We start from the raw sequence: 26,144 nt of genomic DNA on the forward strand, positions 1-26,144 counted from the left end.
GTATGGCCATCATGATCTCAAAAAAGCACCGAGACTTATAGAGAGGGAAGTGGCTGGTTGGACACTAGCCACTTGTATCTGCAACTCCAGCCCTTCCCCACCCCCATCCCCGGGCCCTGGAGACGCTGTACCGCCCGCCGCCCCTCGGGGGCGCTGCTGGGCGGGGAGCTCGCTCGGCCACCCGCCTCGCAGTGGGCTCAGCATTCACTTTAGCAAGCGGTGTGTACAGCCGGCTGGCTCCCTGGGCTCTCGGAGCCCCGCTTGCTCCACGCGCGCCCCAGCAGTCTGTGTCTGCTCTTGCCCGGCTCGACGGCGACATGGGTGTCCCCACGGTCCCAGAGGCCAGTAGTCTGCGCTGGGGAACCCTGCTCCTCACTATTTTTCTGGCTGCATCCAGAGGTAAGATCCACAGGCGGTGGGATGCTAGGGAGAGCGCCAGGGAGTACAGCCCGGTAGGGTAGGGGGGGACTCAGGCAGGATGGGAGTGCCCTGAAATCCCCTCAGCCTGCGGTAACCTTCCACCCTACCGCTGCTCCGCTGGGACAGCCCAGCAGGGTGCAGTGGTGTCTCCATCCTACAACAGGCACATCTGTAATTGCTAACAGCTGCCAAAACAGCAGGCAAGGGTGTCCCTTGGGGACTGCCTGCCAGACGCTTCCCTGACCAGAGAGCCCAGAGCAGGGTCATGAAGAGCTTCTGCAAGGCAGGAGAGGGGCAGCATGAGAATCACCCTGGTCCTATGGTGGTGGCTGACTGGATTTTGACACCCGGGCATCTCCCTGCCTTTAGGCACCAGAGTCTGAGAGGACTTAGGGGGTGTGGTGCTGTGACCCAGTATCCTATCCCTTTTGACACTCTTGGGTAAGTCTTGATGGACACTCCCAGATCTGAGCATGTTTGTCACCTGCTCTGTACTGAAAGTCTGATGGCCCATTTGAGTGATCAGTGGCTTCCTGTCATTTTAACCAGACTGCAGCTGAGTAGCCAATATGGATCAATAGGAATGTCACAGGACACTCCCTGGGCCCAGCAACCAGTTCTTGCTAGGGGCTTGGATAACCTCCACAGCACAGACACAGAAGCCCCACACAGGGAGATGTCACTTCCAAAGTCCAGACTCACAATCACATTGTCCCTGGACAGAGCAGTTCCCCAGAGCTCAGTCCTTGTTTTGTGGGGCAGAAGACCTCAAAGAAAAAGGAGATACCCTAATAGTTATCCAAACATAGACAGGTGTGTCCCCTGACACTGCCTGCCTGACACTACCTTGCTCAGAACCCAGGGCACAGGTAGCTTCTGCAAGGCAGGAGAGAGGAAGGGTCCAGGGACAGGGTCAATCATGGAGGGAGTGGCCTCTGAGATGGAGGGCTCTGATGGAGCCAATGGCTTCCTCAGAAAAGAGGGAAGAGGGTTGAGGGAATGAAAGGGAGGAGAGACAGGGAACTCCTAATCAGCACTGGGAGGCTGGCCTGGACGTCTGATAAGAAGGAAGGCACCCACACCCTACTGTCAGAACAACTGAAGCCCAGGCCTGCTTTTCCTTAGCACTGAAGGGAGAACCTGAGGCAGGGATGGGGTGGGGATACAGGTGGGGGATGTCTCCCTGACAACACCAAGGCTCCCCTCAGGGCAGCAGAAGGTAGGAAGGCCAGTATGGTATCTACCCCAAGCTACTATCCTTCTCCCCAGTGACTCCATGAGGCCCCCTTTCTTACCTCTTCCCTACCCTTACTAGAATGGGTTGCTTTCTGGTCAGCAGCCTCAGTTTGGGAAACTAAGACCTAGAGCTTCAGAGCAGCTTACAGAACGTCCACCAGCAGAGGAGCTGCGAATCCCATCCTACTGTCTCTATACCCAGGAGATTGTACAACCCATTGTGTTTACCTACTCAAACTGCTTGGTGAGCTGAAGGCCAGCTCCCTTCAGCTCAGGGAGACAATTAGGGATCCAGGAGGCTTTCAGGAAAGAAACAGAGGAAACTTTTAGCCTGGAGCTGCTCTGACCTCAGCACTGGCTATACTGTAAGTCATAACTCACTGCTTCCTTCTCTTTCCTGAATCAGACCTGGTCAGGAGGTCTGGGGGCTGAAAACCACTCCCCGCCCCCATCTGCGTTAGGACTGGGGTGATTTGGAAAGAACTGTGTTTGGGACAGGGTGAGATGTGGATCTGGGGGACTTCAAACAGTCAGAGCTTAGGAGGCACTTGGGGTGCATGGAACACACTCCTTTCTTGTCCTGACATGGGCTGATGGGGGGAGGGTTACCTTTGGAACCAGGAGCCCCAGACCCCAAGGGGTGCAGAACCTCTTCCCCACAAGTGTCCCTAAGATTTGAGGAAGTTACCACCCTACCTGTCCTTAGTCTGACCCAGGAGCCCCATTCACACTGGAGGGCTGGTGTCCCAGAGAGGGGCAGCTATCTTCTTCCCCTTCACGGTAAACAAGCCTGCAAGGCCCTATTGAGTAAACTCAGTGCTGTAAGTCTGAAGCGGTAGTGGTCAGCTCTTAGGAAATCCCTAAGCCCTGCCCAGTAGGCCCAAAGCTAGGGATGCCCAGAGGCCAGAAACAAGGAGGGCAGGGCTGGGAGGCTTCAAGGCAGCACTTCCCTGCTGTAGATCTAGGGAAGGGGAACCAAAGGGAAGCTAAAGGACTCACCTCTTATGTTCAGGATCTTAGGCCTAAACAGGAAAAACAGAGGGTTTGCATGCAGGGCCCCCTGTGGCCTAGTGGTACTGGCAGAGCGTCATGTATTTAACTTGAGGTCCTTGTTCAAAGGCAACTAATGCCTAGGACTAGTCTGGCCTTGCCAGAAATTAGTCCTGGCTTCTCATACCTATGGATTCTTTTAAAAAGTCTGGTTGGTCCATGGCCTTCCTGGTGTTTAAGCAAGGAATCTGGTGAATATCTGCATTCCTGGGCTTCCTCCACTCCAGCTCAACTGTTTCCTAGTTAGACCTGTATTCAGATCTTAGCTGTGATCTGGGCGAGCTTCTTAGCATCCTTGGTCAAGCCGCCATCTGTAATGTAGGGTGGCCATCTGTCTCCCCTTAGATACGGGTGTGTGCAGCTGATGGGCGAGACTTCCCGGGGCCTGGTCCTTGAGATGCTGGTAGTGTGCCATCTCCTGGTTTCTGGGGACTCTGTTAGTGGCTTTCCATCTGAGCCTTTGCTGCCTACAGAGCCCTGATGAGTCCCCGGGACTTAGAAGCCACGAGAAATACCTCCAGGAATGAATTTTCCAGAGTCATAGCATCTGAAGGATACCCAGGCTGGTTCTAGCTACCCTTTCGGACTGAGAGTCTGAAATGGCCACAGGGGTGCCTAGAGGTTCTCCTTCTAAGTCTCCTTTGCAAGAGGCCATCACAGCCAGCCTGGCCTAGGGTGTGCTTGTTCGTGGGAGGTTGCTCAGATCCCATTTCCATACCCGGACAAGTTATTGTTGACCACCTCCAGAGGGAAGCCAGGGATGAGATATGCTCCCAACCAGTCATTGAACTTGCTAATGAACTTGCTGCGTTCTGCTATTAAACAAGCCCTCCCTGTAGCTTTTGTGTATAGGGACTCAGCTTCCAAGGGGTCAGCTACTCCCTTGTCATGGGGCTCCAAGCACACACTTCCCCCAGGTGAGCAGTGAGCAGGCTGAGTGAAGAGGTTGCAGCTAACTTGCTGTCTGGGAGGAGGAGGAGGAAGAAGAGGAGAAGGGGGGGGAGCAGAAGGAAGAGGAGGAGGGTAATTCCCCCGTAGAGCATTCTGGGCTCATTTGCTTATCACCCTTACGTGGTATCTGCCAAATATCTACCTACTTATTTTTCCTTTAAATGTATACTTTTCTCTAAATTTTGTTAAAAGGAAATTTTAAGTCTGTGTCACAAGTGGAAAATTAGTGTCATTGGCCGTAAATAGAACATATAAAAGAACACCGTTGGCAAGCCAAATAAAGGAATTAAATGTTAGCTGGAAACTTAGCCCAGGCAAGGCTCAGCGTGCAAAACCCGTTGCCGTCTCTTACAGAAATGAATGAAGTAAAAATAAAAGGGGACATTTTGAAGACAGTGTCATCAACTAGGACTTTCTTTTTGACATAACCAGAGCTGGGGGAACACGGAAATGGGAACAACCACCTCTCTTTATGATTCAATGTTATTTAATGTAAAATCAAAAGCAAAACTACTTGAGTTAGTACAGCGGCCAGGCAAACTGAGCCCTCATTGGTTAGGTCAGCTGTCCATCTGTGGAAGGAGGTGGAGCTAGTTTCTGGTTACCTCTAGTCTCTGGAGAAAGCATCTGCTTCCCCCAGGCCTGGGTTTAACTTTTATTCACAACTTATTCTCTGTGAGACGCTAGGCAGCTTTCTTTTGTTCTTTGGCATCATAACCCAAGCACCTATTTCAGGGGCTTGGGAATTAATTAAATAATCAAGCCCATGTGTGTGTGTTAAGAACATCCCTACCAAGTGAGCCCCTTGCATGGATGCACTCAAATCTTAGGAAGTCTCCCTGGTCTGACCCCTGGGGACCCGTTTGTAGTGGCAATGGGGTTGGGTTCTCTTCATAGAGATCTTGAGTCTCAGTTAGAATCCTCCAGAGGAGCCCCTCCCAGCCAAGGCCCTGGCATACTGCCCAGGCCCTCCCCTGGAGGTACAGTGGCTAAAGGCTCTACTGGATGCCTGCTGGTTTCCCAAGACGCTGGAAATGTGGCTTCCTCCCATAGAGCCCTGCTTCCCCTTCCCACCCTCCTTGGTCTATATGAATGGACACTTCCTGCTGGGGCAGGGATCAATAAACACATCTGAGATACCCTTTGTCCTCCCCAGCCCTGAAGCCTCCACACAGACCTGCTGGCTTCAGCCTGCAACCTTCACCCTGGGGGCACTTCCTCTGGGATTTGATTGGACCCTGCCTCTGTTTTACCTATGTATCTTACATCTTGATAAAGCTATAGGACAGCTTTTCCCTTCTAGCACCTGGAGAGAATCCTAGGAAGTGGCGCTTGCGAGCTGGGACCAGGTCCCATGCCTGGAAGGCCAGAGACCCATCTCTCTCTCTTTCATTAAGAGTGGGGCCAGTAAAGGCAGACAGTCAAATAATTGTTTACTTGGCAAGCTAGCAGCCAGCCAGACCTCAGCTGTCTGGGTGGGGCCTTCCTGGCCTAACCAATCAAGCTCGGACCCACCTCCAAAAACTGGGGTGTTGCCTTGGTGACTGTGGGTAAAGCCAGCATGCCTGTCAAGGAAAACAATACTAAAGTCAGTCCACACCCACACACGTACCCATCCCCCTGCCCCCATGCCCATAGCACCTGTTGTGTGGCAAAAAGAGACTGTCTCAAAAACAAGACCAGAGAGGATGCCAAGTAAGAGTTCCTTTGAAACTTTGCCCAGAGGTTGTGCCCTACCTGTGGCCTGCACCCTGACTGGATGATGCCCTCAGGGAGCTCTGAGCTCCACAGCCTCTGCCAGGAGCTAAATATCTGTGGCGTGAAAGAGTGTTTGGGTTTGGGTTTTAGGAGCAGAAAAGATAGTTGCTCTCTGTGTAGGGGTCAGCTCAGGGTCAACTCCTCTCCTAAGAGCTGAAAGATGAAATGTTAGCTCCACCCCCTAGGGGAGCAGGGCTGGAGGGAGAGCTCTTCCTGTCCGCCTGCTGGTTGGAAGTGTGGGTCTCCACTCAGCTACAGGGTAGGTGGTGGGTGTGGGTGGGGATGTGACCTCAACCAAGTCACTATTTCTCCAGTCAGTTTTATCTTTAAAATGAGGATGAGGCATAGCATGGCACATCCACCTATAATCCCAGTGCTGGTGACTCAGAAGCAGAAGGATCACAAGTTCAAGACCAGCCTGGGTTTCAGCCCTGGAGCACTTCCTCTGGGTTTTAAACCAGTCGGAGTTTCACAGCAAAAGGCTCAAAAAACAAAAACCAATCAACCCCTAAGACCCAATGCCAAATAAGAAACCTCGCAAAAGTAGTAATAGTAGTAGTAGTAGTAGTAGTAGTAGTAGTAGTAGTAGTAGTAGTAGTAGTAGTAATAATTTAAAAACAAAAGTGTATGGAATGGGGGATTATACCCACATCAGGATAAAGTGCCTAACATCTCAGAAGTGAATCCGAGGGGCCTGGATAGATGACTTGGAGTTAAGAGCACTTGTTGCTTTTCCAGAGGACCCAGTGTCCTCCATGTCAGATGGCCCACAACTGTCTGTACTCCAGCCCCAGGAGATCTCGGGCCTCTGTGGGCACCTGCATTCACATACCTGAGCATGGAGCTCAAGGGCTTCAGGACATGGGGCTCTCTTAACTGCAGACAAAGAGTAAAACAGCCCAGAGAAAATGTCATCTGCGTAGGTTTGTGTAGTTCAGGTCCAGCGTAGGAGGGCCCGGGGCCTAGGGAGGAGTTATGACAGTTCCCAGAGCTGGGATTTTCCTAGCTCCCAGCTTCCCTCCAGCAGGTGTAGGGTGGTCCTACTCAGTGGCAAGTCAGGCCAGGTGGAAGCAGGGGACCTGTACTCTTCACTGGTACATGCTCTGGCCAGGACTTGGGGTGCTTTCCTGTCCCATGTAAACTTGTCCCATGTACCCTAGAGCCAGGTGCCTTCCTCCCCACCCACTTTCCTGGCCTCCTGGACAATAACCCAGGTGGCCTAAGAGACCAGCAGCTGACAATGGTCTACATCCTCCCGCCAAGTAATTATAATTCCAGCCAGGCTGCATGCTGCCCAACACTGTGTGTGTGTGTGTGTGTGTGTGTGTGTGTGTGTGTGTGTGTGTGTGTGTGTGTGTGTGTGTGTTCTGCATGCCTGTATGCCTGCCCTAGAGTGTCTTCCCAGGGACAGGCTGCTCTGAGCTTCAGGCATAACAGATGCTCCTGGCCCTCCTGTTCCCCTTGAGGACAAACCTGGTGCCTTTCCTGCCCACTCTAGACCTCTGAGCCTAAAATCTGACATTCCAACCCAACCCTGATCCAATCCAAGGACAGCTTCCCCTTCCCTCTAACCCAGGAAGGGAAGTGAGTGTGCACAGTTGGAATGGAGTCACACCCCCAGCCACACCCCTTCTCCTGCTCTCTCAGGAGAACCCTGCTCTCTCCAAGGTCCCTTGCCAGTGAAATGGGACTGGATCCCTTCCCCCAGCTCCCCTGCAGACCTGAGCTTGAAACACTATTGCTTGGGTTCTGAGGGCTCTCAGCTTGGCACCCCCCCACCCCCCCAGTTCAGGAGACACTCATGCTACAAGTGAGTCCTACCCCATTCCTGCCTTTGACTGTAAGCATCTTGGTCCCTTGTCCTGTCGCCCTTACCCACAGTAGCCTGCCCTGGCCTCTGCATTGCCTGCCCTCCTGACAGCCCCCAGGGCCTGTGTGCTGGGCAAATGCTGAGGGAACTAAATTTGGCTGCAAGGCCTCTCAGGCAGGGGCTACTGAACAGAGGAGAGGGGGCTGGGAGAGCTGCCGAATGGCTGCAGGGAGAGGGCAGGGCTATTGCTACTCTTTGTGGGTTGGTTCCTTCTGTGGCTGTCTGGGAAGCCCCTTTCTTTCCCTGGTAGCCCCCTCCTGTCTCTGGCAGAGCCATAGTTTAGTGACCACACCCAGTCCATACAGGTCCATAAGGCAACCTCCAGGCTGGTGTGGACAAAGCCAGCTACTTGCTGTCTCCAAGAGAAACTGGGAGTCAAGCTTTCCTGCATCAAATCCCTGCTTTAAAATTATTTTACGTGTATGGAAGTTTTGCCAGAGTACATGTCTGTGCACCGTGTGCAAACCTCATGCCTGAGGTCAGAGGCGGGGCATCTTGGATCCCTTGGAACCGGAGTTAGAGACAGCTGTGAGCCACCACGTGGGTGCTGGGAATTCAACCCAGGTCCTCTGGAAGAACAGCCAGTGCTTTTAATCATTGAGCCAACTCTCCCGAGCCACAAATCCATACCATTTCGAGTCAGCAACCCCCACAAAACAAAGGAAAAAAACCCTACATTAAGGGTTAGATGCAATATCTGAAGGTTAGAGGGACTCTGGGGGCTTCCAGCTCGGCAGTGGTACACATGCCTGGGTTGCAGTCAGACTCCCGTGGTCCCTTGCTGTAGGGTGGTGAACAAGCAAACTGCTTTACTCTGTCTATGGACGTGGTCAACCCTGCTCTCTCTGGCTGTCAGATGCACCACATACGCCTGGGCATCTCACGGTTTTCTGGGAAGCCTGTTTTTCTTGAGGTTACTATGGTTCAGGTCCGGACTCCAGACCCACTGCCATTCAGCCAAACCATTTTCCCTTCCTGGGCCTGTCACTGCCTGAAAAGGAGATCATATCTCACCAAAGACGGTCTGAAATCTCCGCTCACCTTGGTAACAACATTCCAGAAATCTCTTTTGTATGTAAGCAGAGCTGGGGGGGGGGCTGGTTCTGGAATGTTTGTCTTCCTCACTTTGCAGGCTTAAAACTCCGCTCCTCTGGGCATTCTTTGTGGCCATGTGGTCCCCTTCCTACTCTAACTTAGACACTCGAGCCCTCTAGCACTAGATCATCAGCCTTTACTAGTCATTCGTATTTCTGTGACAAAGAGTTTGAAGCTAGCTTCTTCATTCCACTGGATTTGGGTGTTTCTTGAATTGCAGAGAGAATACTTTTAGGACAGTTGTGTGGATAATTTCTGCCCTGGCTGTAACACCCACTGGGCTCTGTTGATGTTTTTATTTTTGTCTTTGAATGAGTCTGAGGCGAGGCTCCGCCTAGTGACTCAGTGTCACTGGACTCCAGTGCTGCCTGCTCCAACTCCAAAAGCCCCAGCAGGCTGCTGTTCTTTGTGCTGGACCATCAGGGCTTTAGGGGTTCCCGGCCTGCCCCAAGGGTCCTGGCTCCAAGGGCAGGGAGAAAGCATCAGAGGAGGAGGTCCAGGTCCTCTGGATGGAGCAGTCAAGAGTTCATGGACAATACACGTAGGGTGTGTGTGTGTGTGTGTGTGTGTGTGTGTGTGTGTGTGTGTGTGACGCATGCAGAGTCATGCGTATGGAAGTCAGAGGACAACCTCAGCTGTCATTGTTCGACTTTTAAAATATTTATGTATTTGTCTTATGTGTGGGTGCATGTACGTGTTTAATTCATGGCATATGTGCAGAGGCAAACTTGTAGGAATTGGTTCTCTCCTTCCATCATGTGGATTGGACTGAAGCCATTAGGCCGGGTGGCATGTGTCCCGCTTACTTTTTCAGACAGGGTTTCATTCGGGTGGCAGGTATCCTGTCTACCTTTTCAGACAGGGTGATGGTTTGTACGTGCTTGGCCCAGAGAGTGGCCCTGTTGGAACAGGTGTGTCACTGTGGGTGTGGGCTTTAAGACGCTCAGCCTAGCTGCCTGGAAGTCAGTATTCTGCTAGCAGCCTTCAGATGAAGATGTGGAACTCTCAGCTCTGCCTGCGCCATGCCTGTCTGGATGCTGCCATGCTCCTGCCTTGATGATAATGGACTGAACCTCTGAACCTGTAAGCCAGCCCCAACTAAATGTTGTCCTAGTAAGAGTTGCCTTGGTCATGGTGTCTGACAAACAGGGTCTCTCATTCGTTTGGAATTTCACCAAGTCTATCTAGCTGGCCAGCGTGTTCTAGGCCTCCACCTGCTTCTCCCTCCCAACTCACTGTTTCTGGACTTACAGGCCTGACCTAACATGCCCAGAATTTTACCTGGGTTCTAGGGACCCAAACTTGGGTCCTCACGGTTTTGAGACAAGCATTTTTCTTTCTTTCTTTCTTTTTTTTTTTAAAGATTTATTTATTCTATATAAGTGCACTGTTGCTGTCTTCAGACACACCAGAAGAGGGCATCAGATCTCATTATAGGTGGTTGTGAGCCACCATGTGGTTGCTGGGATTTGAACTCAGGTCCTCTGGAAGAGCAGTCAGTGCTCTTATCTGCTGAGCCACCTCTCCAACCCCCAAGGCAAGCATTTTTCTGACTGAGCTGTGACCCCAACCCTCCATTTGTAATCTCTCTTTCTATTCTAAACCTTTCCCGTTCCTGTCAGATCTCCTGTAGCCCCTGCAATGTAAGTGAAAATCAAAGCCATGCTGAGATGTGGTGACCGTGGCCTTGGGTATTCCCACCTTTCCTGCCCTCCCACCCTGTGCTGCTGTGAATGTCTTTCTTCTTACTGGGGAGAAAACCGGCTCCCACGGTTAGAGGAACGGGTGTCCAGCTCATATCCCAGTCTGGGAATATGGCTCAGCTGGCAGAGTGTTTCCTCAGCAGGCACAGAGCCCTGGGTGTGAGACTCCGTGCCTTTTAAACTAGGTCGATGACCCATGTTGATAGTCTCAGCTCTTGAGGGGTAGGGACAGGGAGATTGGTTCAGCTACATGGTATGTTTGGGGCTAACCATCAGGTTAAGTAGTAGAGGAATGGGAGCTGAGATTATGGTGGACAAGAGGGTTTCTTTACCTCCTTAGGGCAGAGGACTGCATTCGGGTGGGCAGCAGGTGCGGGGAACACGAGGACCTGTCATGCATTCCTCATCCCTGTCCCTCATAGGCTTTGACTTTCCTACCTTCATGCCTAAGTCGAAATGCTAGCTTTTAAATTCTCATTCAAAGTCCAAAGACCCAGAGAGGTCATGCCCATCCCTAGAAGGGCATTTTTTCTCCTCCCAGGTCTCTGAAAACTGGGCATGGGTTTGCCTCAGCCCACAGGGTCTTTAAAGCAGGCTTCAGCTGGTTCACTGGCTGTCAAGCTGAAAGGTAGGGTACCAGGCACTGGCCCTCCCCATGCAGGCGTTCGGTTAGTGCTCAAGGAAGAAGTGATGGAAGAAGGCACTGCCTGGATGAGGAGTGGGGGTGGGTAGAAGGTGCTGGCACTCCTCAGAAACAAGGCCAAAGACTGAGGCCTTCTATTCTCCTCGTATCTCTGTGTGCAGGACAGAGTTGCCCAGTGTGGGGGCCATTGCCTGCAGTGGAGCTGGACACATGCTGTACTTGGGAAAAGGTTGCGTGCTGGCTGGCCAGTCTTGTTTGGCTTCCCTCCCACTTGGGAGTCCTGGAGGCTCCTCATATGTGGGTTGAGATGGAATGTTTACTAAGAGGCCACGGCTCAGGAGATCAGCTGGCTTGCCCAGGGTCTGGCTTGCCAGGGAGAGGCTGAAGTCAAGCTTTCTCATCCTGAGGGTAGCGAGGAGTGGCACTCACTCAGGCAGGTGACCGGGGTTCTCCTCTCTCTTGAGCAGGTCTGGTAGCAGCCATCAAGGTCACCACTCCATATTCTCTGTATGTGTGTCCAGAGGGGCAGAATGTCACCCTCACCTGCAGGATTCTGGACTCCGTATCCAAAGGGCACGATGCAAACTTCTTAAAGACGTGGTTCCTTAGCTCTCGAGGCGAGGTTCAAGTGTGCAAAGAACACAGGCCCATACGTAACTTCATATCACACCATCAACACCACAGAAGTCACCCGGCAGTCAATGCCAGCCATGACCAGCCCCAGAAACATGGGCTGGAGATAGCTTATGACAACCACGGTAACTTCTCTATCACCCTGCACAATGTGACCCTAAGCGACAGCGGCCTCTACTGCTGTCTGGTGATAGAAGTCAAACACCACCACCCAGAACGGCGGCTCTACGGGTACATGGAGCTGCAGGTACAGACAGGTGAGCTATTCTGCACAGACAGCCATGGCTGGGAGTCCGGGCAAGTGGGTGTGTGTGTGTGGGGGGCATCTGCAAATCTGCCACATGACTATGTAGTTTTGTGTAAGTTTTGTGCATGGGTGTGGGCATGTGATGATCTTGTGTGTATATCTCTATTTGTGACAGAGTGATCTTTTCTCATGTAAGAGGGTGTGTGTATCTGAACCTAGAGTGTTAACTAATGCTCATGAGAAAATGCATCAGGGGACTGAATGTGTCCTGAGTTTCAGTTGATCGTGGCCAAATGGCTGTGAGGCAAGTGTGTATGTCTGTTTGTCTGTCCCTTTGAGAATGTAAGACACATGTGCACATGTACAGACTCCCCTGGGTGAGTGCTGCCATACAGGTATTAGCACGCATTCCTATGACGGAAGAGAGTGAAGTCACTAGCCTGGACTAACCCCTGCATCCTCAGGGGCCTCACGCTCACTTAACAGACCTCTCTTTGTTCCTACAGGCAAAGGCTCAGCATCTACATGCACAGCGTACCCGCCTAATGAGCAGGACAGTGACAGTAAGGACTCTCACTTCAGATCCCCATCCCCTCTCTGCTGCTTCGCTCCCCTGTCCCTTCTTAACTGTGGCCCCAGAAGCCTCTGCTCCCTTCACTGCTCACTCTGTGAAGCAGGCATCACCAGCCACAGTCTACAGAGGGGGTGCATATTCACTGCTCAGTGGTACAGCAGGGACTGGATGGTAGCCTTCCTGGCTCCGTTCATCTCCCCTGCTTGTGGGAGGGAACTGGGCAGACAGAGCAGAGAGTGACTGTCAGCCCTTGTGCTGGCCCAGAGTTAGAGGGCTTTACTCTCAAGAAGGCTGAAGTTTTTTTGAGAATGCCCTGTGGCATATAGAGTAGACCAGAAGATATGTCTTACAGTGCCCCACACGTCTATGAAAAGAGGGCTGTGGCTCATAGGTTTGTCAGGCATCCAGTGTAAGCCAGCTCTTGCTTAAGCCCTGGAGAGGCAGAAGAAACATCGTGATCCTGACCTTGAGTTTAGACAAACATGAGGGTTTAAGCCAGAATGCGGACAACTGAGCTACAGCCTCGACTCAAGCCCCAACTCATGACTAAGGTGACCTTCTATTCAAACTACTTGTATTTTCAAAACAACCGACCACCCCACCGCCCCACCGTTACTTGTTGAATTGAATGAGAGCCACTGCAGTGTGGGGGTGAGGCCTTTGGTTCAATACCCTGCTGGGTACAAGGCATGGGCACACTCACTTCCCCACAGCACCTTCACTCTGAGCAGTCATCCCAGTCTTCCTCCTGCTGCTCCTGCTGCTGCTTCTGCTGCTGCTGCCTCCCCCTCCCCCTCCTCTTCTTCTTCCTCCTTCTCCTCTTCCTTCCCCTCCTCCCCCCCCTCCTCCTCCTTCTCCTCCTCCTTCTAGAATTTGTCTTTGCAAACTGCTGCTTCTGCTACTGCCTGCATGTCATGGGCAGGGAAATGAGGCTCAGGGAGAGCCTGGCTAGCCTGGAACTTGCAATGTAGACCAGGCTAGCCTCAGATTTGCAGCAGCCCTCCTGCCTCTGCCTCCCAACTTCTAGGATCCCGGGTATGAACCACCACATCCAGCTTCAGCAGAACCTTTTGAAAAGAAGCCATATGCTTTCAGTCTTGAGGACAGAGACAAGATGGTAGAGTGTTCAGGCTGAGGAGGTTGGGGACTTTTCTGCTCCTGAGACTAAGGGTGGGGCAGAAGCCTTGAACTTGACTTCCTAGGTGAATAGTCTTTCTTCTCCTTGTACCTCTGTCCTTGGGTTTTGATGTTTAAATTCTCACCAATTCTTGGAGCTGGGAAATCTCTTTCTGGCTCCTTTTTCCTTGAGCTATTGTGCAGCAAACTGGCTTGTTGAGGTCCAAGAGAACATGCTTGCTTGAGGGCAGTGGATGACTCTGATGCGATGACCTCTGATATTCCCTTCTATATTCCTGGCTCTAGTAGTATAATATTAGAAATATTGTATATTTCTAATATATATTAGATGTTATAAATATCTAATATATATATTCCAGTAGTCTAGACACTAGGCAGGCATATATATATATATACACACATATGTATATGTATATATACATATATATGATATATTTTTACATATGTGTGTGCTATATTCTAGGGTGTACTTTTGGGAGAATCTAGGTAGTTCTGTTACTTTCTGCATCACTTCTTCATTGAGAAATGAGAATAACTATGTCCCTTTAACAGGGAAGCAAGTGCTACCTAAGGCCATGCCCCAGGGATAAGAAACATGCTGTGTCTCAGGCCCAGGAAGCTGGGGAACAAAATAGTAGGAAGAGGTATAGACTGTGGTGAACCCTCGGCCACCAGTCTGCCAGAACAGTGCCAGCACCTTGGAGGCATGGTTTCTATTTCCTCCCGAGGTCCACGAGGCCTGAGGTCTCAAGGCAACACATCCACTCCTGCGCCAAGGCAGGATGAGGACTGAGAGCAGACATGGAGGGGTTTCTTAATGTATTTAGCAGTGGCCATCCATGCTAAACAGGCCTCATGGCCAGCTGCTGAGAACTATTCTATCCTGCTCATTAACTTTGGGAGGTCCCAACCTCGACTCTCTCTCATACACACGTGCTCAACCACAGCATTCCCTGGGGCTGTTAATGACACTTCCAGCTAAGATCTGTGGGTTCTCCTTTTCCGATCCCAGTCTGAGTGGCTAAATGTTATTCTAGGGAAGGTTAGCTACATTAAACGAGGTAAAAGTCCAAGTGGGTTTCAGGTAAGAGGCCATGTAGCTAAGGATAGCTAAGGGAAGGAGGCTGCCAAAGGTATGGGCTGGCATTGCCAATCATTGCCCCTGAGATCAGGACAGGACCGTGCAGCCGGGCTCTGTACCCCTCCCACCCCTAATGTGGCAGGATATGCCAGACCCTTTCCTCAGACTCTTTGCACACACCCACAGGGTAGCTGGCAGGCCCTGGTCATAGACTGAGCAAACTGAGGCTTCTCCGCCTGCCTGCTCTGAAAGGGCGCTTGTCGTGGGGTGGTTTGGGCAACTGCTTATGCCAGTGCCTCATCACTTTCCCATGAAGAGCCTGGCTCTAGGTGAAAACTAAGCTTTCTCTGTAAATGGGCGCCTCCTTGGAATAAGGGGAACTGAAGTCAGACTGGCTTTAGAAAGGTTTCCTAAGCCTCTGAGGGCAGCCGGGCCCACGGATATTCCTCCAGAGCTTGTTCTACCATAGCCTGGACAGCTATAAGGAAACAGGCTCTGTGAGTGAAAGCAAACAGGCCATAGAGGGCAGGATTGCCACTTGCAGACCAGAGGGTTGGGCAGGGAGGCTCTGGCCAAAGCCCTAAGTCAGCTTGTGAACACCTGCCTAACCGTACCACACGTTGCTTAGTAACCACGGGATGGGAGACAAGTGCTTCGCAGCCAACTTCTCGGATTGCCCACAGTGAGGTCCTAGGATGGAATTTAGCCACACTGAACAGTGTGAATTACGGGACGTTCTTCCTTTCAATATCCCACATTCAGGCACAGCCACATTAAAACCTGCAGGGAATCTGCTTTACTGTGGATTGCAACCTCCTGTGCCATCCACCCAGCAATCGGTACCATTTCCGTACCAATGGGTACTTCACAAATGCTTGCCCAGGGTCTGCTCGGTTCCACGTAGCTCACTGTGAGCCTATTTATGTGTCCAGATTGCTTAGCGCACAGTGCGGTAAAAATGGCCTTTGTTCCCAAGTAAAGTGCACAGGCAGCATACAGACCAAGGCATATCTGGTTCCCAGAGCTCTCTAGAGGTAAACCCGATCCTATGACAAGAGAGCCTACCCATGTTTTGGCAGAGAGAAAGGTTCAAATTGGGAAGGAAATGAGCTTACGCGAGTTGTGGTTCCAAGGGCTCGTCTGTTCCCAGCTAAACTCCTGGAGTCAGCAGATGGACTGAAATAAACCAACCCCCCATGACATGGAGCTCGTGCAGTGGCATGGCCCTTTCCGAGACAGTTTTACAACAGCCTAGGAGAAAACACGCACGCAGTGTGTCTGGCTCAGTGCTGTGGCGCTGTGTTTAGGTCCAGATGTCCTGTCCCGGTGAGCAGAAATCTGAGCCTAAGGGCTTCCTGCTGCAGAAAGAGGGTTGTTGAAAATGGAAGTAAATGATGTTGCCACCAGACAGAGATGTCTCCATCAATTTTGGGAAAGCTGTGTATAACAGGACCCTGGGAAGAATGAAGGTCTCTGTGTATCGCAGAGATGTCCAACTGTGCTTGGGTTTGGGGCAAGGTTCTCCCGTGACCCCGTAAGACAAGACCAGATCTAGATGGTTAGGAGTGTGTGAGGAGACCCAGGCTGAGCAGGGGGCTTTTGAATTTTGTTTATGTGTGTACATTTCCTTGTGTGCATGTACATATGGGTACACAGTTACACGAGGCCGCACCTAGCTTTTTAGAAGGGTTCTGCAGAGTCGAACGCGGGCCCTGATCCTTGCGCAGCAAGCGCTTTGCGGACTAAGCCATTTCTCTAGTTGCTTGAGTATTTTTAAGCTCATGCCTTTGTTTTTGGCTATTTAAAGACACAAGACAAAAATGACATTTCTCTAGTCTTCCCCTTGCCTCCCTAGCCTAGTTCTCTAGTTGCAAATTTTATCTCCTGTCGTGTGTGTGTGTGTGTGTGTGTGTGTGTGTGTGTGTGTGTGTGTGTGTGTACGCGCGCGTGTGTAGAGAGGAGCACTTCCAGGGGCCTCACCCTAGACAGCCCAAGGATCCCTCAAAGGATGGACTGAGGTTTGTTTTATATTTTAGACAGGGTTTATGTGTAGTCCTAGCTGTCCTAGAACTCACTATACAGACCAGGCTGGCCTTGAACTCAGAGAGGTCTGCCTGCCTTTGCCTCTCTGCCTCTGCTTCTGACATGCTGGGATTAAAGCCGTGTGCCATCGTGTCCGGTGAGGCTGGAGTATTTTGTGCTCAGTGCAGTAAAGCACTCATCTTTGTCAGTGGCCTGTAAGGAGCCCCGTCCTCGCTGTTGTGCAACGCCGTGACGCTAATTTGTTTTCGTTGCTCAGGCTCCTTCTGATCTTGAGCCCTGGTGTTCGGTGTGAAGGGCCTTGTGGTGGACACTGTGAAGTCCAGGGTGGCCTAGCTCTCCCTTGCAGGCAGGGTGGGGGCACTGTTCTCTCCCCTTTGGAGCCGCCTCTGTCATGGGCAACAGGCGACCCCATGGGGTCAGGGACATAGGGCTGTCTCCAAAAGGAGGTCACTAGACCTCCCTGGCTTCTTCAAGTCACTAAGGTTATGGGACCCTGCTGCCTGGGCCTCTCATCCTCCCTGGTCTGCTATGCCACGGGGTGCTTACACCTTTCCAGGGGTAACCCCACTTTCTCTGCAATGGGTGCCTCCTTGGAGTAAGGGGAACTGAAGTCAGACTGGCTTTAGAAAGGTTTCCTAAGCCTCATGCTGTGTCTCAGTTTCCCTTTAGAAGAAGCGGCAGGAAGGGGACGCTCATGTCAGGTGCTTTTGTTCTTCCAGGCATCACGGCTGCGGCCCTGGCCACGGGCGCCTGCATTGTCGGAATTCTCTGCCTTCCCCTTATCCTGTTGCTGGTCTATAAGCAGAGGCAGGCGGCCTCTCACCGCCGTAAGTACCTTCCTTTGGGATGGTGATGGGGTCGTGGCTGGGAGGCCAGTGAAGGCTTGGGACCCGAGGCCTGCATAGTCCTTCACTCTTCCTGCCAGGAGCTGGCTCTGGCCGAGAGAGAAGGGCCTACGTGTGCCTTTCTCTGGGCCTGATGTCTGCCAGCTGCTTTGGTACCCAGACAGGGCTGACTTGGTACCCTCCATGTGAATTAATGGGTAACCACACAGAAGGGTGGGTTAACCCAAACTAAAGGTGAGTCTGTTCAGCGATCTCCTGGAGACCGGCTTGGCTAATGGGTGGGTTTGTTTTGTAATGGGCAAAGAAGCCCAGGCTGGGCAACTTAACTAACTGAATGTCACAGGACACTGTGAGTGCAGAGCTGAGGGGGCTCCCCAGCTGGTGGGACTACTCTGCCAGAAACTGTGTCATGTTATTACACACTCACCATAGGAACTCAAATAGGGGACATTGCTATCCCCACTTTATAGATGGATAAACTGAGGCTAAGGAAGGTTTCCTAACTTGCCTAATGAAACACCCTGTAAGTAAACAGTAGATCCAAGTTTCAGGTTCATGGCCTCAAATACCCATCATATCCCTTTGCTGGGTGACTGTGCCTCTTGTCTGCCCTGGCTTCTCCTGTGAGCCTTGTTCAGTCTGCATTCTCTGAGGGGTGGGGTCTGGATGGGGGGAGTCCTCTGTTCTTACAATCCCTCCCCAGCCTTTTCCTTCTGCCTAGCTGCAGTGGGTAATTGAGGGAAGGGGCGTTGTCACCAGGTCGCACCAGATTTCCTCTGGCCTCCCCTTCACCTCCCAATCAGCTTGCCATCCCCCCTTCCCCTCTTTCCTGGAGGCCCAGCCTGGAGCCCCGCAGGGCTGTGGTCACCTCACCCTTCCTCTCAGACTGTTCCATCCATTACAACCCTGCTACAGCCTGCCGGTGGGCGTCTCTAATGGGGCAGCGTGGAGCACGAGACAGGTCAGAGTGAAGGAGGAACTCAGAACTCTGCAGGGGGAAGAAATAGCTTGAAAAAACCACCTAGTCCCTCTTCCTAGAGGCAGGGAGGCCAGGCTCTGGAAGGATTCCAAGGTGCTTTCTGTTCCCTTTGCCCACACCACAGCACTGCCTGGTCGTGTTGTCAGATCAGGGAGCAAGAACGGGAAAGCAGGCCTTTCTGGTGGAGCATGCAAACGTGGATAGGGGCTTCACCCAGTCTTTTGGTGCGCCTGGCCTTTCTTGCAAGGTCTCTGCAGACTTCCCATTCTGCTCATGGGATCTAGTGGGATTGAAAACTGAAGTGTATGTGTGTGAGTGTGTATAGATGTATGTGTGTGAGTATGTGTCTGTGAGTGTGTATGAGTGTGTGTATGTGTATGTGCATGTGTGTGTTTGTGACTATGTATGTGAGCATTTATATGAGTGTGTATGGGAGTATATGTATATGTGTGTGAGAGTGTGTGTATGTGTTTAAGTATGTGTGAGAGTGTATGTGTATGTGAGTGTGTGTACGGGCATGTATGAGTGTGTATGGGCATGTATAAGTACATGTGAGTGTGTATATGAGTGTATGTATGTGCATGTGTGTGTATGTATGTGTGTGTTTGAATGTATATGGGCATATATGGGTGTCTGTGCATGTGTGTAGTGTATATGAGTGTATATGGGCATATATGAGTGTCTGTGTACGTGTGTGAGTGTGTGTGAGTGTGTGGTGTGTGTGTGGTGTGTGTGTGTTTTACCAGGCCAGAATGCCATTCATGTGGGGTTCTACAGACAGATCCCAGATTCCATACACCCTCACTTGAACCACTGGCTGCAAACTTTCCTCTGTCCCAGTCCTCTGTCCCAGGAAGACACACGACCTGGACTTAGAGAAGAGCCCTGTGGTAACAACGGGCTGGCATAGGGGATACCTCATGCCATTGAGTGTAGAAAAAAGCCTTGTCTTGTCCCAGAGTAAGAATGTTCCACATACAGTAACAGGAAAAGAACAAGAATCTATCTATCTTCTAGTGCATGCCTTTAATCCCAGCACTCATAAGGCAGAGGCAGGAGGCTCACTGTAAGTTCGGGGCTAGCCTGGTCTACATAGTAAGTTCCAGGGCAGCCAAAGCTAGTAAGACCTTGTCTCAAAAACAAAACAAAACAAATAAAACCCAACCAAAAAACAAAACAAAACAAAACAAAACAAAATTGCCTTCTAAAGCAAATATTTTCTAGTTATTACTCTGCCTCCAAATAAAAGTCCCCCAATCTATCCTGTGATTCAGACTCAGTGACAGAAATCTAAGTTGTCAGAAGGTGTTAGTGCTTAGAAGGACAAAGTGCCAAGGATGGGCACACCTACTTGGGGAGTCACTGATCCACTCTGACCCCAGAGTAGCAACCAAAAGCAGCCAGCAGGCTCACAGCAGGTTAGCTCATGGTGCTTGGCCTGTACTCACTGAGGGCTGGGCTGGGCACTGGGTAGTTGCCTAGGAATGAGCATTCTCAGGACAAAAGAAAAGAGAAGGCAGCTCAGTGACCCTGGCTCTAAAGCAGAGGTCACCATCTTTACCCCAGAGCGAAGTGGTAAGGGATGATGGGCTTGGCCCACGCAGCCTGACGCAGAGCCACCCTGTCAGCAGAAGTGAACTAGATTTCAGGAACTCTACGCAACTTTCCTGTGTTCATCTTGCAGATGCCCCCCCCCCCGCCCCCAGGCCATTTCCCCATGTAAACCTCCCCCCTACAAGAAGGATCTGTGGGAGGGTGTGGGGAGCTGCAAGGAAGAGGGAAGTTGATGTCGCTGCATCTGGGTGATGGCCAGTTTTAGGGGGACCCTAAGGATGGGTTGAGGTGGTAATGACCTGTAGGGGAGAAAGTGGGTAGAGAGGCTGGGTGGGTAGGGACACTGAGGGAAGAAAGAGCCTTCTAATTCTAAGACCTGACTTTGAACTATCCACCCAATAAGTTGTGGCTAAAGACCAGAGAGGCAACTTCCTGATAGAAGCCATAGTTAGTGCATGCTGGGGCCTGGGTTTCCATTGAAACTTAGATTCTCAAGATCTGACAGAGGACACATTTCACTTGTGCCCGAAGGTGGCTATGCCGTGGGTCCACCTGCTGGACAGATACCTGGAACTCAGTTCTCCTCAGGGAACAGTATAGACTGAGGGTGCAGCCTACATAAGGCTTCCTTCCTGTGACCAGCTTTTCTGTCTATCTCTAGGTGCCCAGGAGCTGGTGAGGATGGACAGGTAAGTCCCACGGTGACTTTGAGCAACTTCCTGGGACAAGGTGTCAGGAAAGGGATGCTTCTATGTGATGTGGGGCCCCTGCTCAGCACAAGACATAGCTAGTTGGAACTGTGTCTGCCACATGTGGCTGGCGGGCTGCTCTGGGTACCACCTTCTCTCCTGCCATGCCCTGATTCTTCTTGGACATGCTTTTCCGGGTCTCAGTAACCACCTTGGCTTAGGATAGGAAAGAGTGGAAGCTGCTGGCTGGACCAGACATTGCAACATACAAAGGAAGTTCACGGCCCAGGCCCGGCCCTGTTCATGGTTGGGGCTTAGCTGTGCCAGGCACTCCAAGAGGAAGCTGTCTGGTTGAACATGAAGGAACAAGCCAATGGCTGCTCTGGGCAGGGGTGGGGTTAGGGGGGTTGCATCAGAGATGGGCAGGTAGGACTACGTTATCTGTGCTTGGCCATGGGCTGGCTTAGATGGGCTCAGAAATTAGCCACCTCCAGAAGCTTGGTCCCTGTCTTACAAAGTGTGTTCAGTGGAGACAACTTCTTAGATAGGTCAAAGAAAGTTCGACCTGTGATCCCACTAGGACCTCCAAGCTGGACAGCTTTCACAAGCTTGTCCTTGTCTAAGCCAGGGAGAAAAAAAAAAAGAAAGGGGTTGGGGGAGGCAGGGAGGATAGAGTGCTTGGGGTGGCACTGATCACCCCCCCCCCCAATTCTGTTTCAATTCTGTTGTTTTTAGCAGCAACACCCAAGGAATCGAAAACCCAGGCTATGAGACCACTCCACCCTTCCAGGGGATGCCGGAGGCCAAGACTAGGCCTCCACTGTCCTATGTGGCCCAGCGGCAACCTTCCGAGTCGGGACGGCACCTGCTGTCTGACCCCAGCACACCTCTGTCCCCTCCAGGCCCTGGGGATGTCTTCTTCCCATCCCTGGGTGAGTGGCATCTGGTTTTACAGCACTCCACTGTTAGGACCTAGGCTCTGTGGCCCCGTCCCCCATCATTGGGGAATCTTCACGATGCAGAATTGGACAAGGGGACACAGACCCCCTTCCCTTCCATCATTCACTTCTTTATCTCTTCTTTTACAGATCCAGTCCCTGACTCCCCTAACTCTGAAGCCATCTAAACCAGCTGGGGGACCGTGCCTGGTGCCTGGGTCAGGGATGGATGTACTTGATCGATGACAGGCCCTTGGACAGACCTTTAGGCACTGATTCCAGTTCCTTGCTCCTGCTCTGAGCCTAGACTCTGCTTTACGAGATGCACGGACCCTCCTCTGTCACTTTGAGATGTTACTTGGGGGCGGGAGGGGCAGGGAGAAGATGCTGGATTGCCCATAGCTGTTCTCAAGGTCCTGGGATGCGGAGTTCTCCCTAGAGTCTTGATCTCGCCAGCCACAGATGTCAAACTACCTGAATTGTACGAGCACCAACTTGGTAACAGCCTTTCTTCATGGAAACCAGCAGCCCGGATGGGATGAGGTAGGCACCTTGCCACCCTCCCAGGTGAGAGGCACAAGGTGTGAGAGACTCCTACCCACTGTGGGGGTGTGGCGTGTCTGCTTGCTTGCCTGAGGATGCTCCTCTGTTGGCCTGGCTCTAACCCCTGGATTCTGGAGTGTGCTTCCCACCAGCAACCTGAGGGTCTGTCAGCAGTTTAAGTGACTCTGGGCTCTCTTTGCCTGTATAGCTGTCCATAGGGCTCAGTGGCCAGAAGCTCTAAAACAGCAAGTGCCTGTTAGGTTCAGGAGCTCATTAGTGTCTCGAGCAATGTGAGGCCTGGACCACCGGACACAGAGGGTGATGAGGGCACGATGGGGACGGTGAGGGGAGACAAGCCTCCTTCCTGTCCTCAACATCCAATCACTCCCACTGCTCAGTGTAGAGCGATGGCAAAGGTGACCTCTATAATGTCCTAATGATGCTGGGCTACTTCTAAGTGTGAAAGAGATGCTATTAAAAAGAAATACGTGAACAGCTATGAGTGGATTGGAGGCACTAGCTTTAAGGCCCCGGGGGTACAGGACCTGGTATGTGGTTGGGTTTGCACTAAGGGCCTAGGGGTCACTCTGCTTCTGATCACTGTTCTTCTGAGTCTCACTTCAGGGTGACCTCCGGGCACACAGAAGAGCTTGTCCCTGGTCTGATGCTACTCTTGGCTCCCATCTCCAGGGTCTGGCATGACCTGGGCACATAGGAGAGTCTTCATAAAGGATTTTAATGCATGAAGAGAAAGGGTAGTTCCTTTGAGGTAGAGATAGGGCAGCTGATGTTTGAGAGTGGAGAGGGATAAGGCTGGGCAAATCACCCTCCCATCTCCAGAGGGACAGTAGCCCCAACACTGGGAGAGCAGCAGCCCAATTTGTCTAACTGCAGCTTCCACTGGCTGGGCTGAACTGGGCCTGGGTAGAAAAGCTCACACGCTGGGCCTGCAGACAGGGAGAAACCCATTCATTCCCCGAGGACAGATGGGTGGGGAGAGGAGAGCATTTCTGGCTGGGAATAAGCTACCTGCTGGGAACCCAGGCACAATGTCTGATAAGATCCAAGAGCATAGACTCCTGTGGGATGCCAGCTAGGCCTGGGGCCTGGGGATCTTAGAGGCTTTTGTATCATCATCATAGGCGTGTCGGGGTGGCCAGGACCCCTGTTTTATCCCAGGGCCCCCTCTTCTGCTCCATCCGTTGCCATTGACTCTACGCAGTTACTGTAGACAGGATTTGTTGCTCTTTTGGCTTTGGGGATTATGGGCTGGAGAAGTACCAGCTGTTTTGTGGCAGGGCTATGGGGCCAGTCAAACAATGAGACCCAGAGACCAGCTGTATGCCGAGTATCCCCTGGGGACCCTGACCTGTCCCCAGCCCTGAGCTTCAGACCTCAACACCCAGATGACTTCTAAGAATTTGACTGTGGGGACCCCTGCATGGCTGCAGCTCTGTGGAAAGGAGAGGAAGCCCCCAGCAGAACAGCCACCAACTTCCTGCCCAGCTTCCTCCTGTCGGGCTCTAGTCTCTTCTTCTCGGGACCCTGCAAGCAAAGGCATGTCAGCTTGGTGGTTTCCTGTTTTGGGTGAAGTTTTGTGCGGTCTGGGCTCTGTAGATCCATGAACTTGGGTGCTACCACCTTGCTGCTGCTGTGCAGACAGCAGCAGGGTCTTGGGTGGAAAATGGACGCGCCCTTGGGTGCTAGCCCTGGGGGCAAAAGATGGGGTGGTGGTGAGACACAGCAGGGAACTGAGGAGGAAGAAGAGGAAGGAGCCCTACAGCCTGAAGGGCCATATTGGGTTCCTGGTACTAGCAGAAGACTACAGAGGGAAGTCTGTATTTTGAGGAGGTAATTCATCCTTAGGAAATCAATCAGAAATTTGGAGAGGGTGATTTATCTATGTCTGGAGGGTCTCTACCTATCTCCGATGAAGCTCTCCCTGGGACTCGGATGGGTGGGACCAGTAGGAAAGGTTTCCGATACAGCAGGGGCTTCTTGACAACTGGTAGCTGTTGTTGGACCAAGACGGCCCTGCAGGAGTACTGTAGTGTGCCTTGGACCAACTTCTCAAAAGAGCAGTCCTGGGGCTACCCTACTTCTGCTTGGAAGAGACGGAGAGAGAGGCTGGGAAGGGGCTCCTTCGAGAACTGCTCCCTGGAGAAAGGGCTTGGAGGAGGCAGCTAGGCTAAGGGTGCTGAGGGCGCTTTGTCTCTCCTAACCTGGACACTGTTAGGAAAAGGCTTTCCCGGGTGTGAGCTGCAGCCCTGCCCCAGCGCTGAACCTGCCATGGTGGGAGCTGAACTAAAAATTTCTCAGGGAACTAAATTAGGCAAAAGAGGAACTGGGGGAGGGGGTACCAAGCAGGATGGGGGATGGGGTGCAAAGGCTCCTGAAAACAGAAAGCCCAGCTGAGTTCCAGTCCCAGACCACAGAGGATATGGGCCATCTGGCTTGTGCCCTGCATGCTCACTGCTTTGCCCTGGCATTTTCCTTCCTCACAATGAATGTGAGTCCTGGGAGGGTGAGGACTAATGCCAGCCTGGGGAGCTGATAGTTGACACAGTCCTTGGGTAACTGGGTTGAACCAGGACCTCAGGATTCCACTCTGGGGATTTAGCTTTGTGTGGATCTTTGAGGATCTCCATATTGGCATTATTGCCACAGGATAAATATTTCACTGGGCTTCACTGTTCTGATCTGTTGGGTGTGGCTTCCTGGAAAATACAGTGAGAGGAATTCTGATAAGGATACAGCTGATAAGGAAGTGCTGAGATTGATTAATAATGCCTGCCTTGGACTTGGGAAGAGGAAGTGGCCGAATGGATGCCATATCTTAATCTTGTTAAAATATGCTGCCCAGAAGATTTCCACATGTGTATGAAGTATGCACGTGTATATGTTTTACTGTGTGCCTATGGAAACCAGAAATCATCACTGGGTGTCTTCCTCATTTCCTTTGCAATGTCTTTTTTTTTTTAAGGATTTATTTACTTCATGAATGTTTTGCCCGAATGCACGCGTAAGTGTCATGTGCGTGCCAGTTGGAAGGACTGGAACTGGAGTCATAGGTGGTTATGAGCTACCATTTGAGTGCCGGGAATCAAACCCAGGTCTTCTGCAAGAGCAACAGATTAAAAGATAGCTCTTAGCTGCTCGACTTTCCAGCCCCACCATCGAGCATTCTTAGCGTTTAAAATCTCATGTGCATGTTTTTGCTTGTTTGTTCGATTTTGCCTGCATGTCTCTGAGCGTCCCCACGTGAGTGCCTGGCACTGTGGAGGCCATGGGGGGGGGGGCACTGAGTCACGTGGGAATGGAGGTATAGATTGTTGTGAGTTGGCATGTGGACGGAGTCAACGTGGATCCTCTGGGAGTCGAGCAAGAGCTCCCAACTGCTGGGCTGTCTCGTTAGTGTTCCACTTTATTTTTGGCAGACCCTGCAGTGAATCTGGAGCTCAGCACTAGGCTGAGCATCGAGCTCTGGGGATCTGCCTGTCTCTGCCCCACCCCACCCCCAACTGCTGGGGTTATCGACTGCATCCAGCCTGTGGATGCTGAGAATCTGAACACAGATACGTGCGTGGTGAGCACTGTATCTTCCGAGCCCTGCCCACCCCTAAACAAGAGTCTTTACCGTTCCCATGTAATGCAGAAAGAAATGATGGTTCTGAAAGGCTCATGCTTTGTGACTGGTGGAATGTATGTTGCCTCTCCTGCCCCTTTCCCGTCAATGAACCAAAGAGCCTTCTCATCCATTGATCTGCCATTGCCTTCAACTTGTACACGCCAGGCCGCGGAGAGATGAACTTGACCTCACAAGTTTGCAATTCCAGTTCACTCCACACCAGGAATAAACTCTTATTTATGCTCACTGTGTCTTCTCTGGCCTTCTCACGGATGAGAGAACCTGTGCTGGTGTGTAGGCTCCTTCTACACAGTTCTTGTTACTCCTTCCTGCCTGGGAACTTCTGGTAGATGCAGTAGTTCCCGCACTCTACCTGTTTCCATCAGGGGAGGGTAAAGGAATCTTTCTCTGACCACTGAACTCCAGAAGCTCGGCCAGATGTGTCAGCATCTGGGAAGTGGCAGTGTCTAACAACAAGCATGAGTTGCAGCTGCTGCTTCAATGACTGACCGTCCTGTTGTTCACCT

At 51.7% G+C, this 26,144-nt stretch overlaps 2 protein-coding genes across 17 annotated transcripts in view; one reads left to right on the forward strand and one right to left on the reverse strand.

Moving 5' to 3' along the window:
* Positions 1-26,144, reverse strand: part of Cdh23 (cadherin-related 23) — a 382,501-nt gene that overhangs the window by 41,189 nt on the left and 315,168 nt on the right. Inside the window, exon 37 of one of the 12 annotated variants that reach the window (XM_063278926.1) lies at positions 24,959-26,142. The exons of the other annotated variants lie outside the window; for them this stretch is intronic. Coding sequence (XP_063134996.1) covers positions 26,116-26,142 — 27 coding nt within the window. The 3' untranslated portion in view covers positions 24,959-26,115. Of the gene's footprint in view, positions 1-24,958; positions 26,143-26,144 lie in introns of those variants that run through there. 12 annotated transcript variants of the gene reach the window in all.
* Vsir (V-set immunoregulatory receptor) lies at positions 181-25,863 on the forward strand. 5 transcript variants are annotated; one of them, NM_001399050.1, is made up of 7 exons: positions 203-399; positions 11,194-11,616; positions 12,113-12,169; positions 17,161-17,268; positions 20,481-20,508; positions 21,244-21,440; positions 21,597-25,863. In NM_001399050.1, exons 1-7 carry the CDS (start codon positions 318-320, stop codon positions 21,632-21,634), a joined length of 933 nt encoding a protein of 310 aa, NP_001385979.1. In that variant the 5' UTR covers positions 203-317; the 3' UTR covers positions 21,635-25,863. The 5 variants fall into 5 exon arrangements, with proteins under 5 accessions (XP_038955043.1, XP_038955044.1, NP_001385979.1 ...); NM_001044300.2 differs by having other exon boundaries at positions 21,247-21,440; XM_063279554.1 differs by lacking the exon at positions 203-399 and adding an exon at positions 5,705-9,463 and having other exon boundaries at positions 21,597-22,484.

This window comes from Rattus norvegicus, chromosome 20 (assembly GCF_036323735.1).
Source record: "Rattus norvegicus strain BN/NHsdMcwi chromosome 20, GRCr8, whole genome shotgun sequence".
Taxonomy (NCBI): domain Eukaryota; kingdom Metazoa; phylum Chordata; class Mammalia; order Rodentia; family Muridae; genus Rattus; species Rattus norvegicus.